Below are 17,679 nucleotides of genomic sequence, written 5' to 3'. Positions count from 1 at the left end.
GTGTTCAGTGCTGGAGAGATCCAAATGTATGATGTTAGCCGTCAATCTGACAGCGTTGCTCAACTGGAAGCAAGATTGTCTTGCTGAGCAAACAACAATTTACACGAGATCAACTCAAACATAACTATCTTGTTGAAATGATCGTGATTCAGTTTCGATCACTTGCGATTCTTTGAATGGCAAGTATTATAGAATCATGAGTAAGTTCTCGATTCAAACTATCAATTAATTAAACTAAGAGGTCTTGTGGGGCCATATTGCCATGTTTTGTAAATAAAAGCTGCTTTTCACGTAGCAATGAAAGCCTACACCTGACCTTCAAACCTTTTGCCTTCAAGCCCAAACAGCATAATTATCACACAACCGTTCTTTCCACCGAAGTACTACAGTGTGCTGTTTTTCCGGCTGTCAATCGTGTGGCGAATGTCAAAAGCGTCAAAAGGAGGCGCACGGTCGTTCATTCAGTCATGCCTCAAGAGCGGAGAAGGGTGCTATGATCAGCCTACCGTTCGCAGCCCTTCATCGTTCCAGACGCCCCTCGGCGGGAAGAACACACACTGTCCATCATTAAAAGGTCAACCATTTTGAACCACTCGCTATCGTCGGGCAGGCTCTCTTGATCTGAAGTACCCTAGCGCAATTTTGAGCTCCTTTCACTAACCAGTGTCAGAACACCTCATTAACGGTGCACTTAGTGGGTGTTTGTCGGCCTGTGGCGCTGTAGGGTGTAATAAGAGCACCAGTTTCTATGCTAATGTACAAGCGACCGGGCGATCGTTTGTGTGTGTAAACTCTGTTGGCCTACTAATGCGAGCGAGATGAATGCGGCGTACGGTGTACACGCGAATGCTACATGAATAGTGGGAAAGTGGAATAGTGTCACCTGGACATGAGGCTTTTTTTGTACACAAGTAGCAGAATAAAGCGTGGGAACAAAGCTGTACTGCATAAAGGCGAGATAATATCAACACAATTACCATATTAGACGAGCCGGTAAAAGAAAGTTGCCTTCGTACGAATTGTACCGTTGTAACGTGCAAGAAAAAAAACACACACACACACACTCGCACATATGGATCCACCCCGCTCGTTACTTTCGTTTGAAGGTGAGCTGCACATGTGACCCTTTGCGTCGATGGTTGCACATGTTGGGCATAGTCGGCATATTCTACATCCCTCCAGGGAGGATGGCCTAGCTTTAATTCCACTAAACCACTCGAGCTGCCCTGTGTCATCAGCATTTTGCTCACATGTAATTTACACCACATGCAGGATCACGTCATTACGTGTCAGCTGCAATCAGTAGGGTGTGTATGAGTGTGTGTGTGTGTGCCCGACACGGTCTACGATGGAATAGATAAACGTTTCTTCATGCTTTCTCTGTTCGTTTGCTCTTTTCATCCGTTTTCCGTTTGTTCAGTGTTCTATGTGTATGTGTCTGCCTTGGGCTCGTCTTTTTTGCAGTCCTTTTGTCTTCCTTATCTTTTCCTACGGGTAGTAACAATAGCACTAATTAATTAATTCTGATGGCAGCAGGGTGTCAGGTCAGAAGCAGCACGAGCTTGCGAGCCTGTGTGTCAAGTGAACGAGTTGCAACTGTGCATAGAATGCACGCGTTCTTTTTTCTCCTATTTTTGCTGTTCCACTTTTGCCAACGAAAGACAAATGTCGATTTGCTCGACAATGAAGCAAGCAATTGAATTGGTAGCATTACCAAGCTTACGGTAACATGTGCCATTTGGGTTTGATGATGTTGCCGGAACGGAACAGAGCATAAGAGCTCAAGCATGCTAAGGTTCGCAAACACCTTACCGTACACTTGATGTGATGTGCAAATGAGAGCGCCATTTCCGGTAGCAATCCATTAAAAAGTTCTAACATAGACAAGCGTACCCAGGGTGAATGCACAAAAATGAGTTGAAATGTGTTTGATTGCGGTAAACAACTTCTGTGCGGTTACAGCGACGAGGAACCAAATAATGAAAGCTCCAATGTTGCAATTGTGTCATTAATTTCAATTAGTATATGTTGATAATTTCTTAGATATAGAGTAGATAAACTTTCTCTTTATAGTTGAAAAATTTAGAATGATTTCTCTCCATCAACAAATTATCCTTTCTTTTTGAGTCAAAGACAAAATATGATACACTAATTCAACAAAACAAATGCATCTTCTGCCCGAAAACAACGATGCACCCAAAAAGCTTTTGACCAAAGTTTACTTCCTTCTTCAAGTTTCCTGTTGTTTATCCGTTAGCTTCCGTTCCACAGCCTCATCATTCCGTTTCTATCCAATCGCTTTCATATCTTACCAGTAAACAGGCACTCGGAATGGCAAAAAAGCAGTCATGAAATGGGACAAAATCCATCAACCATTCTGACGCCACATTACGGTTTCCTCTCCACACACACTCACACACACACTGGAAAGAGCATTGGAAAGCTGTCTTTCCGTCTTTTCCTCCCTTTCTCTCGCTCTCTCTGCCTCTCTCTCTCTCTCTCTCTCTCTCTCTCTCTCTCTCTCTCTCTCTCTCTCTCCCAAAACCATTGATGCCATGGGTCATCAATCATGTTTATCTATCGTGGGCTCCGCTGGTCCACGGATCATCCCGTAAAAGCAAGGCAGCAAGTAAGTAGAAATCAAGGGCATCGAAGTAGCCGGGCATTAGCAGGCCAGCATGACTATGACCGGCAATGCAGCGCGCAGTGTGGCACCAGTCGCTTGTGGTTCGTTTTTTTCTTCATTTTTTATGTCCATTCGCTTGGATTTCTAAGCACACCCCCTTGATAAAACCGAACCCGTTGCGGAATAGTAGCGAATCGCCCTTTCGGCATGCTAGGCGTTTATGAGAAATCAACGCCCTGGGCGCATGATGAATAGCCTTTTCATTGCAACATTGAACTGCTGGCAAAGAGTGGACGGCCGCAATGATACCGGCAGTAGAATTCACTTATGCACAAAAACAAAACCATAGGACCAATCTAAACGAAACTCCTCCAAATGGTCGCCAGCATGGGGACGCCGTGGACCGAACGACGGTTGGCAGTTGAATCGATTGTAGAGTGAATGACGTTCGGATCTCTTTTGGGGCTAGGATTTGATTTCAATCCTCACCATCCGTTCGAACCATCCTTCAGCTTAACCGAGCGATCTATTTTCGTCCGTAGCCCAGAGCGAATTGAGCAATTGAAAGGTGCGGCGGATGGCTTTTTATTACATCGACATTGAAAACTTTGAGTGCTGTAAAATTGATCCCAAGACTGCAAAGTGCAATGTTGCACTTTCGACCCAGCTGAACGTTGTCTGAGCGAACGGCATAAATCCATGAAATGAATTTGCACAGAATTACATAGTGCTGGATCACAGTGATGTTCACCATGCTCATAGAATGTTCAGTGCTTTCATTCGGACAAGGCTTGTTTAGAATTTGGAAGTGTGCTGTAGACTCTAAGTGTATCTCTTTGAACCAATTTCACTGGTATATTGAACTTGTATCTGAAATAAGGTGATTTGAAACAAAAAGCACAACTACCTTTAATTCTATTTATATCCCTTAATCCATATCAGACCACTGACAACACTCTACTGTGTTTGAACAAATATACAAGATAGATTATGATAAAGCCTAAGAAATTCTCTTCCTGTGCAATGGTCTCTTACGTAAAATGCAAAAATGCTCCTAACCGACACTTTTGGCTCTAAATAGTACAAGTGCATTTCAAATATAGAGAGAGATGAACCGGAGCAAAATAGAGCAATTGAAGGAAAGAGGCTAATTGATGGTTAGTGTTTATTTTCCGGCTGATTAAGCGGCTTACAAAATAAATTACAAAACTTGGAATCGGAAAAGAAGTGCTCTTTGGCATTGGAACATAAAAAAAATGAACTGTATTTAAGCTGATAATAAGATTACAGCGGATCGTCGATTATGCAGGAAGATAGAGATGGGACGGTTAAGTGTCAGTTTATTGATTTACAAAGATTGTTCTGTTAAAACTGATTGCTTGTGCTAGTACTAATAGCACTAATGGTTTTAATGAATGTAGAATAAAAAGGGAAAAACCTCGCTCTAGCTAAACTTACCGCGCTGTCAGCTTCGACTGACACCAGCACATAGTGATCCCAAATTATCTCTACGACAGTTGTCCCCTATTCTTTGTTTGCCAACTGTCAGCTGTCTTCTATTTCCTACATACATTACAGCTATGATTTTATACGCAATATTCTTAGGACGGTACTTGTATTGATTAATATGCATATCTGTAAATGATTTTTACACTACACTATTCCATAATTCTATTAACACGTCAAACGAAAACATGAAAAAGGCGGTTGAAAACGTAACATCTAAAATGTATTTTTTATCACCAGACTATCCATCGTGATCGTATGTCAAGATCAAGGTACGCATTAACCTGATTCGGGACAATTATAATTCATATAAAAAAGCTTGTTAAAATTTTAGTGAAAATTAAATTTTATGCTTTTAGTGAAAAGTTGAAAATATAAATATTTGTTTATTCATAAGCTATTTCACAATAGTTCGATGCACAGTGTATCTTATCATGCAGCATCCAAAGCACTCGACAAAGTATTGACTCGCTGACATAGCAAAGCGACCGATTACATTTTCCGTGGTTAAAATAAACACTAAACACCAAATCCATTTTGCCAAGTACAATATGACATTCACTGTACTGCCTCTCTTCATCCATTTCGGTTGCTAGCATTAAAATTGTTCCGATTGCAGCGTCCATCAAAGTGGAATCGAATCACGAACGCCTGAACCCATCCTCCCCACGATAAGGATAAAGCTCCCGCCCCATTCCTAGTCCGTTCCATCTGCTGGACTAATATTCACGGTTGAATGGAGTAGCAAATAGCAGCTGAGTCGGTCGCCACCATTAAGGCTCAATAAATTTATGCCATCGTTCAGGGGCACGGGCCCGAGTCATATGCCCCGGGAATACTTCCCTCCCTGCCACTGAAACGCGTGCCTACGATGGTTATGATTTTTCATCGTTTCTGCCACTCCATCCCGCTTGCTCGGTGGGAAAAGTGGTAGCATAAAATATGTGCCATTTATATATCGCACTCAAGTGACGACCATTATGGCTTGGTCTACTTTTCGGCTGCCATGGTGGCTCCGGGTAAATCCTCACGGCCCGTGGACAAATCCAGCGCTTCCGTGGGCTCAACGATTCCTACAAAAAGAACCCATCTCCCCGTTCCGTGCGGCCCGCGGAGCCCTTCGGCCCGCTACCGGCTCAAGTGGTGCGAGATTGGAATATGATTTAGCCGTGGGATGAATATGATTTTTCACCATCCATTATTGCGCCCACTGTCAGCTACAGTGGGACCCTCTGCATCGTACCGTATAGTAAATGCTCCACGTGGGTTACGTTCGCTGTGTATGAGCTGGTAGATGATGAGGTTGATGTGTTTGTGCTGTGTCTGGCGGGCACAATCGCTAACATGGAGCTGCCCATTGTTGATCATATTACACTCTGGGAGGGTGGTAGGCGGAGATCTTGAAGACAGTGAATCGAAGGGACGGATTTGGCCGACACACACACACACACTCACACACACACACACACACACACACACACACACACACACACACACACACACACACATACACACACACACACACACACACACACACCACACACACACACACACACACACACACACACACACACACACACACACACACACACACACACACACACACACACACACACACACACACACACACACACACACACACACACACACACACACACACACACACACGCATACATACACACTAGTTGTGTGTTACTGTTTCGAAAGCTTTCAGCAAATGCCACTCGGTATGGCGTCCCGTTCCAATGCGATTGATGTCCTGGGGACAAGCGAAAAAGCGCTAAACAACGTTATAGATTTAGTTGGTTCGATTTATGCGCCGCATCGTAGTTTTTGTTGCCGCTTGGTTTACGAGCCGTTGGCAAGTGAGAGGATGTATGCGCATGGGGTAGTGTTGCGAAGGTATTTGCGATGCCCAGGAAACGAAGCTTCGGTTCGCCCGTACGCCCATTCGATACGGCGTGCTTCAGATCGAAATGCATAATTTATGCCGAGTCTGATGTGTGTGGAGTATAAAATAATGATTTCCAGGGAAAACATGGAATACGAGTGGTTGGAATGCTTTCTTATCATAATCAATCAAAAGGATGTTTCGTATAATAACAACCGTTGATTACTGTGTCAACATAGGGTTGATTTGTGTGATTATTTTTAATAACATCAAACGATTTATCTTCCTTCGTTGTGTTCTTTTATTTAATATTCACTCGAGACAGTTCTAGTCTATGCTATACAGAATGATGCCAATGATATTTGAAACATACCCAGTACTACCTGTTGATAAACCCATTTCTCCACCGTGACATTAGCAAAATCAGCGACCTTTTATGTTGGTGCCCCCTTTTAACGATTCCTTCGTTCAATAAGGTCACATACCATTTATACTAATTAATATTTACCATTTCGAACACAATGATCATAATATTTCTCTCCGGCCCTATCCACTGTCTCCATCTAGTGTAATCTTATGGAAAGGATGTGCGAAAGAAATTTCATAGCGTTGCCACAAAGCTAAACTAAAGGGCTCTTTTACGATATCTCTACGAAGGTACAACTAACACACAAATGCATTGTGAATCAATTTGAACACCGTGACGCCACTGGGCGATGGCACCCCGATGGTCCATGTCGGAGGTCATTACTTATCTAATCTCGACAATGGATGCTCATTACGTTAGTGAATTGAGTTTGGGCTGGGTTTCTGGCTCGGAAACAGCACCGAGGACACTGCGAGTAACGTTTGGTTATCGTACAGGGAGTAGTTCGGGCAGTGGACGAATGCTCTTCGAATCTGATTACAACGCTGTGCTAACGAGAAACACTAGCCCACAAGGCCGAGAGTGATAGTAATTGGAAGACAGGGTGATTTTATTACCATGCACGGTATTTGATTTTTTTGTCATCCGTCGGTTCTTGCAGGTAGATTTGCGTTGTTTCGTTATTTCTTACACCATCATGTACATCCAATGGAATTCGGGAAGCATTGAGATATAATTTGGACATATATTCCTAATTTAAAGCGAAAATATTTAAACCCCATAAAATGTAAACTAAAACTAGATTGCACTATACCTTTAAGTTACTTTACAAAACACTTTTTAGCGAGGGCTGTTTAAATTTTCGTCCATTTATGTTCAAAATGTAGCGTTCAAGAAATATAATTCAGCAATGCTGTATTGCTAGCCTCTTTAAATGTTCGTGAATAAAAAAAATTAAAATTTTGAGAGTAAATTAAATATTTGTTAACTGTTCATCGTATTGAAAATACTTTTTAAACAATAATTCATACTTTCCACCACAGTAGATTATAATTTACAATTGGGGGGGATATTCCAACGGGACAAAAATAAGCCATCAACATCTTTGGTACTGATACACCTGTCTTGAGTCAGCTTTTGTTAGCCAGCTCTTTCCTGTTTCATCACATTTTCTGTAGGATGATGACGATGAGATCAGGACGTAACAATGTTCAGCTTACACGAAGATGAAAAACATCTACGATATGTCTCTGTGTGCAACATCTAAATTGAACGGATATTATTTTTTTTCCAAAAATCTGTTAATTGAAACCATGTTGTTAATCGAAAATCTGCTAAAAAGCCTTACCGAGGTAAAAGGGTTATATTTTTTACAAATAAAAGCAAATAAAAAATCCAGTACCATGCGGTGCGTCAGAAACAACCAAAACCACTATCCTTTCTGTCCCATCTTCACAGCCGGGGAAATGGGGTTGCAACGATGGTCCGGAAAACCCTCTGCTTAAGTTATTTGAAACTTTTCCGTATCTCTTTCCGGAAAGTGAACCACTGCCTAAATCAACAAAGTCTATTTCCGCTAATTTCATCGCCTATCGCCTGAAAAGTCTCTCCCGCATTTCGGGATTGTTTTTTTTCCTTATTTTCTCTTGCTATTCCCCAATGCTTCGGCTGCCTGTTGGGAGCGTGTAAAAACGGACACCAAACACACAGTAAAGAGGTGGGATTTTCTTCACTGCTGTACTGTGGGCGCAGTTTTTCACTTAACTAAAGTAAAAAAAAATGTTTGAAGTTGGCTAGGTTGCTGTTTGGAGCTACAAATTCTGCTACACGCATCTTTCTGGAATTATATATTCACTCACAGTGTCATCGGTGTTAGTGTAATGTACTGCTGATCTTCGTATATTTTTCTGCTACATTCGATTTCACCTTTTTTGTGAGCGTAAAAGACTTGTTTGAAAATGCATTTTTGCCAAATAGTATGTCAATTTTGTATAATAAATGTTAAGGTGTGCTATGTAATTTATTCGTAAATATTGTATTTACAACAAATTATGACAAAAAGTTTAATTTCTACACAACTAGTTATTAAGCTACGAATGACTTAATATCTCAACACAGTCGACTAATCACTTTACATCGGTACAATTAAGCTATGCCTACATCTAATCTTAAAAAAAAACCAATAACATATCCTTCAATTTCAAATGTTGAAATAGCTTCAACGAGGCTCTAGAATTGTATCGTTCAGCTACCCAAAAAATGGCTCTCGCGGGGCTTTGAATGTTTTATGAATTACGCACTGTTCATATTTCTTCACACAACCCTGTTATGCAAGCCGCGACCAACCCCGCCACGCCATTTCAGCGGTCGGGCTCGATATTATTTTCCATATTTTCCAAACATTCCCCAGTACAAGTGGCGTGATTTGTTCTCATAAATTGAAATTAATATGCCACGCTCATGTGTGTTTGCGGTTGAATTTGCAATAAACACGCAGCAACCGTGGGCAAACATGTCTGTCAGCAGAAGCACGGTTCGGTACGGTACATTTACAGCGTATTGTCTTTGGCATTTTTCCCCCGCGCCTCGCATCCTGCGCCGGGCCGCGATGAAGGGCATTCATGCATAATTGCGTCAGGGCTGATATATTTCATGATTAGAATTTATTTTGTTCTGCTCCATTGGAATTCTTTTCTTACCCATTCAAGTGATCCTGGCGTGGCACGTGGCACCGCAGCTCGGGAGTCGGCGTTTACATACAGTGGAAGTTTCTACCATTAGCAAAATTATGTTTCCGTCGACTTTTCTCGGTAAACACAATATGGCTAGCAAAGTATTTTTAAGCAGAAGGTCTCAACAATATGTTTGGTTGTTGTATAAACTAACCGCACACTTTGCATGTGGCAGGGAGTATGTCGTTTGATGCTTTGATGAGTATATTTGTTCCCAAAACCATTGCATACCAAACAATCAACAAGCTCTTACGTGGAACAGCCGTGGTCACCGAGGTCGCATCAGGACACGTGTGTGACAAAACAAATATGGTACAATGTGTCCATGGAAAACCACAAATACGTATCGTTCGAGAGAGCAGCTGTACTTTGTTGTTCAACTTCAGTTCTCAATGCTGATCTTTACAATACTTTGAACACATGATTCAGAAACTACATATTCAGCTGCAGTGTTGTGGTCTAAACAGCAAAAAAAAAAAACAAAACAAATAATTAAATAACTACGACTAATAACTTATTTGAAAACACTCCCAGTATGTGCTACTTGTTGCACAATTAAAATTGTACATCTTCAGCAAACAAGACGAAAATTCGTTGCACCTCGCAGCAAGTTTCGTCCTTTAGCTGATTTTATGAACGCTGCGCAAATTTATAAAGATGCTTGTTTCTATCGCTTAATGGTTGATGTTTGCGGTTGCTTCCAAGCATTCCATTATATGACCAAACACTCCCTTCCCCAGTTTAAAAGTTCCGACGGTTTTGAAACCAAAACGTATAGCGACATCGTGCGCGTCACTTTTAACCGTCACAAGGTTCGTGAGCTTCCGCGAAAGTTCAAACAACCTTTTGACCTACTTTCTGACAGAGCCGATGGCACAGCTTCCTTAAAAACTGGTTGCAATGTGCGTAAGTGCGCACGATATGGAACGCTGAGCAAGGCGAGAAAAAAAGAGAGCATAAAGAAATCAAACACGAAAAGTGCGAAGTAATATATATAGATCCATATTCTTGTTCGCTGCTTTCATTGTACGCCTCAGTTTGTGCGTCTCGGAATAAAAAGGAAGCTCCCGTCCCGTTGGTGCTTTATGAACTTCGGCACGAGCGTGCTAGTTGATGCATAACGAAGAATTGTTTGAACTTGCTTGCCCTACCCATGAGTCGTGGAAGCGCTGGGGCATTGTTTTTGATGTGAAAAATGTGTTTGCTCTCGAGCAAAAGTGAGATGAATCACATTTTATTTCCCACCCGCTCCGTACGCTACATCGGTGGTTGACCTGTGTTGACAGAGGTTCTTTGCTGTGAAAGGATGCCCACGTAATGGCTCGATAATGATGCGTCCCTTTTGGTTGATATTAACTGCCAGATTTGATGGTTCGTTCTGTCGTGGCACGTTTCGTCCCACTTATTTTGCCATTTTGGCGCATAATTTTTACAAAGTCAATCGCAACCGAAAGCTCTACGACTAAATCGCAGCATGCCATGTCTGGCTCTAGCGTCTGGCGAGAAGAAACCTTGCATAAGAAACCACAAAAAATCCACCGGAGATGGTGCGTAATCACCTCATTTATCTTTCCTTCTGAAATCGATTGGCCAGAACCAAAACCTCACTGTAAAGCCCTACAAATCCGGAAGATTTTTATGGAGCGCTCAGAAAGCAGCGTAGTTATAAGCTTCCGTAACCTTTGAGCTTGGAGCTTAGGAGTGTCTCGTACTGTTCTTGTAAGGTGTTGCAAACAGTCAACCACTGCCAAAAAAGGATAAATTTATCTTCAGATTCTGCTTCATGCAGATGAAGTAGATTGAGTAAAAAAAAACAGAAACTTTAAGTAAAGAAATGAAAAAGAACATACCACGAAAAAAATCACACACAAATGTACTACCGGAGTCGTCTGAAAGGTGTAGTAACCCTTAAGTTAAATTTAAATTCAACATTCCATCCCGATGTTCGAAACTAAAGCCTAAAGGTTTTGTTTGCTGTCCACAAATGGGAACATCTTTTGCATTTGGGTTGAACAGGGGAAATGGTTGGACAGGATGTTACCTAAGGAAAGATAATTTTATTAGACCACAGTGCAGAATGGGAACTCTTTCCGTGCATGAACGATTTGGGATCCAAGAATCGTAATCAAAGTCGAACGTTTTGCCAAAAACGCACATCTTGCCAACAGCCCATCGGTTGTTTGGAGAAGGGAAAGTTTTGGGACCATGAATTTAAATGGACAACACATTTGTCACATCCGTCCCTTTGCGTTCGGTAAATTGGGCTCGAAACGTTATGTGTATTTCCATGGGCGCACTGTTTACGCCGAAAGCGCCTAGGGACGGTGAGAGGACATGGTGAAGCGACCCAAATTTGACAGCAACTCCGCAATCGTAGTTTTCAGTTAATCTAATTTTAGCTTCTCTAAGATTGACTTGTTATAAAAAAAAAGGTTGAATGACTGTTTCATGCTTTCACTCATGCTGTATTTGAAGGAGTCACTTCGAATTCTAAAAGCGTCTTTTATAGCAACATAAAATGTAAAAATGAATGCTAGCCACAAGTGGGTTAAATCAAAAACGTATCAATAAAATTAGTACAAAAATGTTTTGGGAACAAGCATGTATGACTGCTATTGCGAATCTTCCAATAACTTTCACTTTTTCTATGGAAGGATCTGATCAAAAACCTTCTCAGTAAACCAGCCCTTTTCCCTAGCAGTTGGGTTTTGTTTTTCATCTACTTGCAAAACGACATTGCACCGAAACCCTTACGCTATCCGGTTACTACGTGCACCCAAGAGCGAGTTTTAATAAATGTCAGCTCAAGCCGTAGGATCAAATGTCAACTTTTGCCATGAAAACAGAGCTTCAAGCTGTCGGACCGTTCTCAGGGGCGTGTGTCCGCAAACGGGGATGAAAAATTGCACTAATCAGCCTGGAGGAAATATTTGCAGAAACGCTTCTTTATTGACATTCCTTTGCCACCATGTGCGTCGACATTTTTAAGCCGAAGGATTTAGAGCACTTGTTTCATTCCTTGTTTTTTTTTCTTTTTTTTTACAAGTAAAAATACATCGTTCATCACCATTTTTATTGCTTCTGATCAGTTCAGAGCTTTCAGAAGACTTCGTACATGTTAATCTTTGAAATTGCTGCAAGACTCACATTGTTTTTTTACATCATATAGACTGGATTTTCAACATGAAACATCACTTATTATGTTTTTGATCGGTATTGAAATTTAAATGTAGCTTGTTACAAAGAAGTGCTTACTGGTTAAAAACACTGACTAAAACACAAAGAAAAATAGGGGAAATAAATTGATTGCTTATATCATATTACAAAAAAGATATGTAATTTCACACTGCAGCTGGCAGGCATTCCAAATTCTTTTCCAGGAAAAGAATAAACTAATGATGGAAGCCTCCAAATAACCTGGGATCAGGGATTAAATTCCATCAAAATAAGCGATGCTCAAAACCAATCATCGTGAAATAAGACACCCTAGCAAGGAGAAATGTTCTGGATTCGGAATGGAAAGTTGTGTTTTTTATTCTTAGAATATCCTTCTTTCACGCAATAGCTTATCAACATAAGTTTACGGCGGTACGGTCGAACAATAAATTACTACATTTGCAAACAGCAGCCAGTGGCGACTTAGTTGAATGATGGTTATGATTGGAGCCTTTGTCCCCACGCCACCGTGTAGCAGTTCTGCCCGAAACCGGTACCAAGGAGCATCGGTCCAAACACGTATATAGCGCACCACCTGATCCGGCTGTTGAAAGTGACAGTAAGAAAGGGAACATCGTTTCCAATTAGTGATCAGCACCATTGCGTTGCCTTTACACAACATTACCCGGGGCGGAATGAACGTCACGAGCCGCGTGACGGGACGAAAGAAGGCAAAGAACGCTTCCCAAGTGGGGTCGATAACGACCGACTGTGAGAAACACACACGATCCGTTCGGTCGTCACGGTTTCCCCAGACGAATTCATCTCGCAAGCGCACATGGGCGGCACACCGCTGCACACACAGCACTGCTAAGAACGTCAAGAGAAGCACCCGTACCGACCACATTGCAGTATCGATGACAACGACTGACTGGCAGCTAGGTCGTGTGGGATCGCGCTTTACTTGCAAGAAGGAAACAAACATCTTTTTGAACGATGCATTACGGTGAAAGTAGCGTCACACAGGCAACGTGAATGGCTTTCAGTGCACTGTTTTGTTTTACATTTAATCTCCTTTTGCATAACTTATTAAAAATGACTCACACTCACTGTCAACTAAAGGATTTGAGGCATTCTGAGAAACAATTGCAACGCAAAACTGTTTGCTCCTGTTGAAGTGCACTTTTCAAACGTGACAACCGTACACCAAATGAAGCAAAAGATACGTGCCCTCCGCTACATTCGCCTGTGTCATCGCAACTGAACCGGTTGTGCCAACAATTTGCATTCGACGTGTGCCCTGCCAGGCCTGGCGAACGTTGCGAACAGCAGGCAGGAGAAAGTCACAAAAGCATTGCGATGCTTTCATCCACCGCATTGTTTTTATCACAAGTACGGCTAAGTGCTTTCGAATCGAAATTTAAAATTGACAAATTAATTGCTCCACTGCTGGGCATCCGCTGGGTGCCGTTTCGATTCGGCATGATTGTTGTTACATTGTGATGTTTATTTAACACGCCGGGCTTTAATTTGCAGCAATGTCACAAACAATGAAACAAATCCACAAAAAAAAATCATCGTTTTCCAAACTAATTATTATAGCCATAATTTCCAACAATATAATCAAGCATTGAAGTACCTTAACATATATCGGTTCTACCTCGAACATTGTCTGGTGCATGTGTGAAATAGTGTAACAATGGTTCCTTAAAATTTTTCAAAATACCTAAGACGAATTTCGAAATTCTATTATAATATACTTTTTTATTATTATCATTATTATTATCATCATCATTATTATTATTAGTATTATTATTATTATTATTATTATTATTATTATTATTATTATTATTATTATTATTATTATTATTATTTATTATTATTATTATTATTATTATTATATTATTATTATTATTATTATTATTAATATTATTATTATTATTATTATTATTATTATTATTATTATATATTATTATTATTGTTGTTGTTGTTATTATTATTATTATTATCATTATTATTATTATTATTATTATTATTATTATTATTTTTATTTTTATTTTTATTTTTATTAGTATTATTATTATTATTATTATTTATTATTATTATTATTATTATTATTATTATTATTATTATTATTATTATTATTATTATTATTATTATTATTATTATTTTTATTATTATTATTATAATTATTACTATTATTATTATTATTATTATTATTATTATTATTATTATTATTATTATTATTATTATTATTATTATTATTATTTTATAAAAATACTCATACGCTATTAAGGCTTAACGAGAGCATCAAACATTAGGGTTACATATAAAATTAAATTCTAAACACAAGCGTACATACTCCAAATATTCTAAATATTCCAAATATTCATTTTATTCTATCCTTCGCAAAAAAAACCTGCCACGAAAGAAACACAATGTCAAGGAACTTTTGGCTCTGTTCAGAGTGATGCTTATACTTCATGCACACAATGCTGGTACTGAACCATCGTCACAAAACTTAAGCAAAGTAGTGAAGCAATATTCATGTGCTCGTGCCAGGCGGCGAAACTTTCTTAATTAAACATTGTGCAGGTTTTCCCAATTAGTGGCAAATTTTGTTGCTCCATGGCCTCCGCACATGCAATGGAGCTCTGACCAGTCGAAGCCAAACAACTGAATATCGACCGTACGACTTTGACAGCAAATGAGGTAGCTACCTTATTATTTTACGAATACAGCTAAGGTTCAGCGATAAATACTGCGAGGTAGGTGGCATACTAGAGCTTTTACGCAGCACGGACTTCAATATCTCCAAGTACTTTTATTTGATGTGACATATAATGATGTAAAGTAACATAAAGGATTGGCTTTATGCCCTGCTGAAACCCAATAATAAATGATATCTCGCGGTACGCAATATTAACCGCAACACTTCCGCACCACACTTTTTCATATAAAACAAACAAGTATTTTGTTTTGCTTGTAGTGCAATTTTGACAAACATTCAACTTGTAGCAACAGCTCATGTACACATCAGTTATGTTTTGCAGTGTTCAAATCCGCTTTTTCGCGAAGAAATTCGATTAAAAAAAATGCCGATGTTACCGGATCATCTCTTCCGGTACCGCCAGTAAAGCATGAAATCGATCGATCCTTTGTAGTTGGATGCCATCCACTTTCCCACCGTTGGAGCGTAAAGAAACAAGGAAGAATCGTAAAAAATGACCATTTTCGATTCCTTCACCGACGGGATGGCGGCTTGGCCCTTCCCCTGTTATGCTACGTGCGCTACCTTCCCATGGCGGAACTGGTCCGAAGCGATTGCCGCACGAAGGATGGATTCTATCGTAATATTGTACTTTTATTTGACACGCATGGTTGCTTGGCAGGAATCAGTGCCAGTGCAGGCGACCTCCGCTTGTCGTACAGACTCAAGCATGTAACCATTAAACAGGACACATTTTTGAGTGAACGAGCAATCGACCGGGAACAATACGGAATGATGCAACGAAATGGAAGCTAGCTCCGATCCCGAAAGGAGCAAATCAAACTCAAAACGGGTGTGTGTTTTTGCATATTTCACTTTTGACATCATTAGCCGCAACAATGCTAAGGAAAATAAAGTATAATAACAAAGAAAAATTTAATGTAAAAGTTAATCTGCCAATTTCTGTTGTAAAAACTGAAATACAATAACATAAAAACATACATATTATTCATCATTTAGTGAAATTCCAATAGAGTTGAATTCTTATAAATTTTACATATTTAATTTCGCTTATTTTCGAAGTAATATTGCATTCCATCGCATTCCTGCACTCAAAATCTCATAAAAACGAACTCATTTGTTAGCGGATGCACAATAATGGTAAGGAAAAACACGCCCTTTACCGTCCCTCGCCACATCCCCTCCTTACCTCTTGGTTCCAGCCACTGGATTGGGGTTCATTTCGGTTTCAATTGGGAAGCTCCTTCGTTAAAGTTGTTGACCGGGCAGTGAATCGAAACGGACAATAAATGAAATGCTTCCCTTCTTCTCGCCACTTGCCGACCCGTTCGAAACGTAAAGAGCAAAAGCAATCTACACGTAAAGTAGAATACTTCCAGCAGTATGCTTTGGAAATAGTATGTTTGTGTGTGTATGTTTTTTTTGTAACTCTGCATTGATTTTTTCAGTATAGCGGAGGGGGGGGGGTTGGAGCTTTGGGGTTGAGAAAAGGTTGAGAACCATAGTAGCGCGGAATGATCGAGCAGAATGATGATAAAAAATACATACAGACATGTGGCGACGCACATCGATAACGCACTACCCCTCCCAACCCCGTGAAATGACATCGATTGGGATGGACGCGTTGTTTGTTATTTGGTGGGTGTGTGGGATAGCTTTTTCCGTCCAGTTTCGACCGATAAGTTGCTTCGCACGGATGTTCGGTAAACAGGGCGGAAAATGGGAACAACTTCAAACCGAGCCAAACAGACAGTGGCAGTTCAGTGCGGACGGTTCATCGAACATTGAACGGGTGGATGGCCAGAGGTACCCGTGAAGGTGCTGGAGAAAGCGTGGAATGGATGGCCAACGAGCCATTGGCCATTGTGGGAGCGGTTAGCATTATGCTACAGTTGAAAAGGGATAGAGCAAAGAATCTATGCTTGGAAAGTTGTACCATTGAGATGTATGTGAAAAGCCAAAGTTATAAGAAAGTATGCGCTGAAGGTGGTGGCAAAACAGGAGCCAACGAATTCTTTCGGACCTCGTCCCAAACTTTGAAACTGTCGGAAAAACACATCGTACGTCAAATCATATTTTATGTAATTGGGTATGATCGAGTACGGAAGTATGTTTACCATCCCTCATCCTGCAGCTACTGGACGAGGGAGGGAGGAAATACCAAGGCAAGAATGCTTAATAAACTAAAAATTTTGAGTGCAAAGTTCCAGCTTTCTCATTTAAAACCTTGTTTTGGAATAAATCATTATGGATAATGCTCATACGAGTTTATCCTGACCGGCGCGTATTAATTACCCAAAATATGCTGGTAATGTATTCGATAATACTCAATCATTTATTTATTGCCATCAATTTTCCTGTCAAGTATCAATAGCTTTTCTTTCCTTTAATTGTTGATTAGTCATTCATGTGTTTTTTTTTTGTTTTTTTTTTGTGGCCAAGGACATGGCTACTGAAAATGGTTCTTAATTTGCAAATCCGGCTCAAAAAAGATCCATTTATCATTTTCATCCCAAAAGCACTAAGCTCTACTCCCTAAGCGCTTACTGTAAATCATTAAGCTGTCTTACAACCACACCGAGCTTCGGTCCACGTGGTGAAAATAACGATGATGCTGATGAGTGGGAAAGCTTAGCACTCAAAAACCACAAGCACACAGAAACACACCAT

The 17,679-nt window shown here is 40.3% G+C and overlaps 2 protein-coding genes across 6 annotated transcripts in view; one reads left to right on the top strand and one right to left on the bottom strand.

Moving 5' to 3' along the window:
• Positions 1–17,679, top strand: part of LOC121603699 — a 94,160-nt gene that overhangs the window by 24,115 nt on the left and 52,366 nt on the right. The gene's annotated exons all lie outside the window — the stretch shown is intronic.
• LOC121603701 lies at positions 12,638–13,189 on the bottom strand. Its single transcript, XM_041932816.1, has 2 exons — positions 12,964–13,189; positions 12,638–12,882 (listed from the first exon to the last, which is right to left on the bottom strand). Exons 1-2 carry the CDS (start codon positions 13,183–13,185, stop codon positions 12,703–12,705), a joined length of 402 nt encoding a protein of 133 aa, XP_041788750.1. The 5' UTR covers positions 13,186–13,189; the 3' UTR covers positions 12,638–12,702.

Source organism: Anopheles merus, chromosome 2R (genome assembly GCF_017562075.2).
Source record: "Anopheles merus strain MAF chromosome 2R, AmerM5.1, whole genome shotgun sequence".
Classification (NCBI taxonomy): Eukaryota; Metazoa; Arthropoda; class Insecta; order Diptera; family Culicidae; genus Anopheles; species Anopheles merus.
The sequence above is the reverse complement of the archived record's forward strand: the minus strand, read 5'-3'. Positions and strand labels throughout refer to the sequence as shown.

Excerpts from the sequence above, each read along its gene's own strand:
- LOC121603701 (XM_041932816.1), bottom strand. The coding sequence starts at position 13,185 with ATGTGGTCGGTACGGGTGCTTCTCTTGACGTTCTTAGCAGTGCTGTGT. Across the intron at positions 12,883-12,963 it reads TGACGTTCATTCCGCCCCGG|CCGGATCAGGTGGTGCGCTA; the intron begins GTAATGTTGTGT and ends CACTTTCAACAG.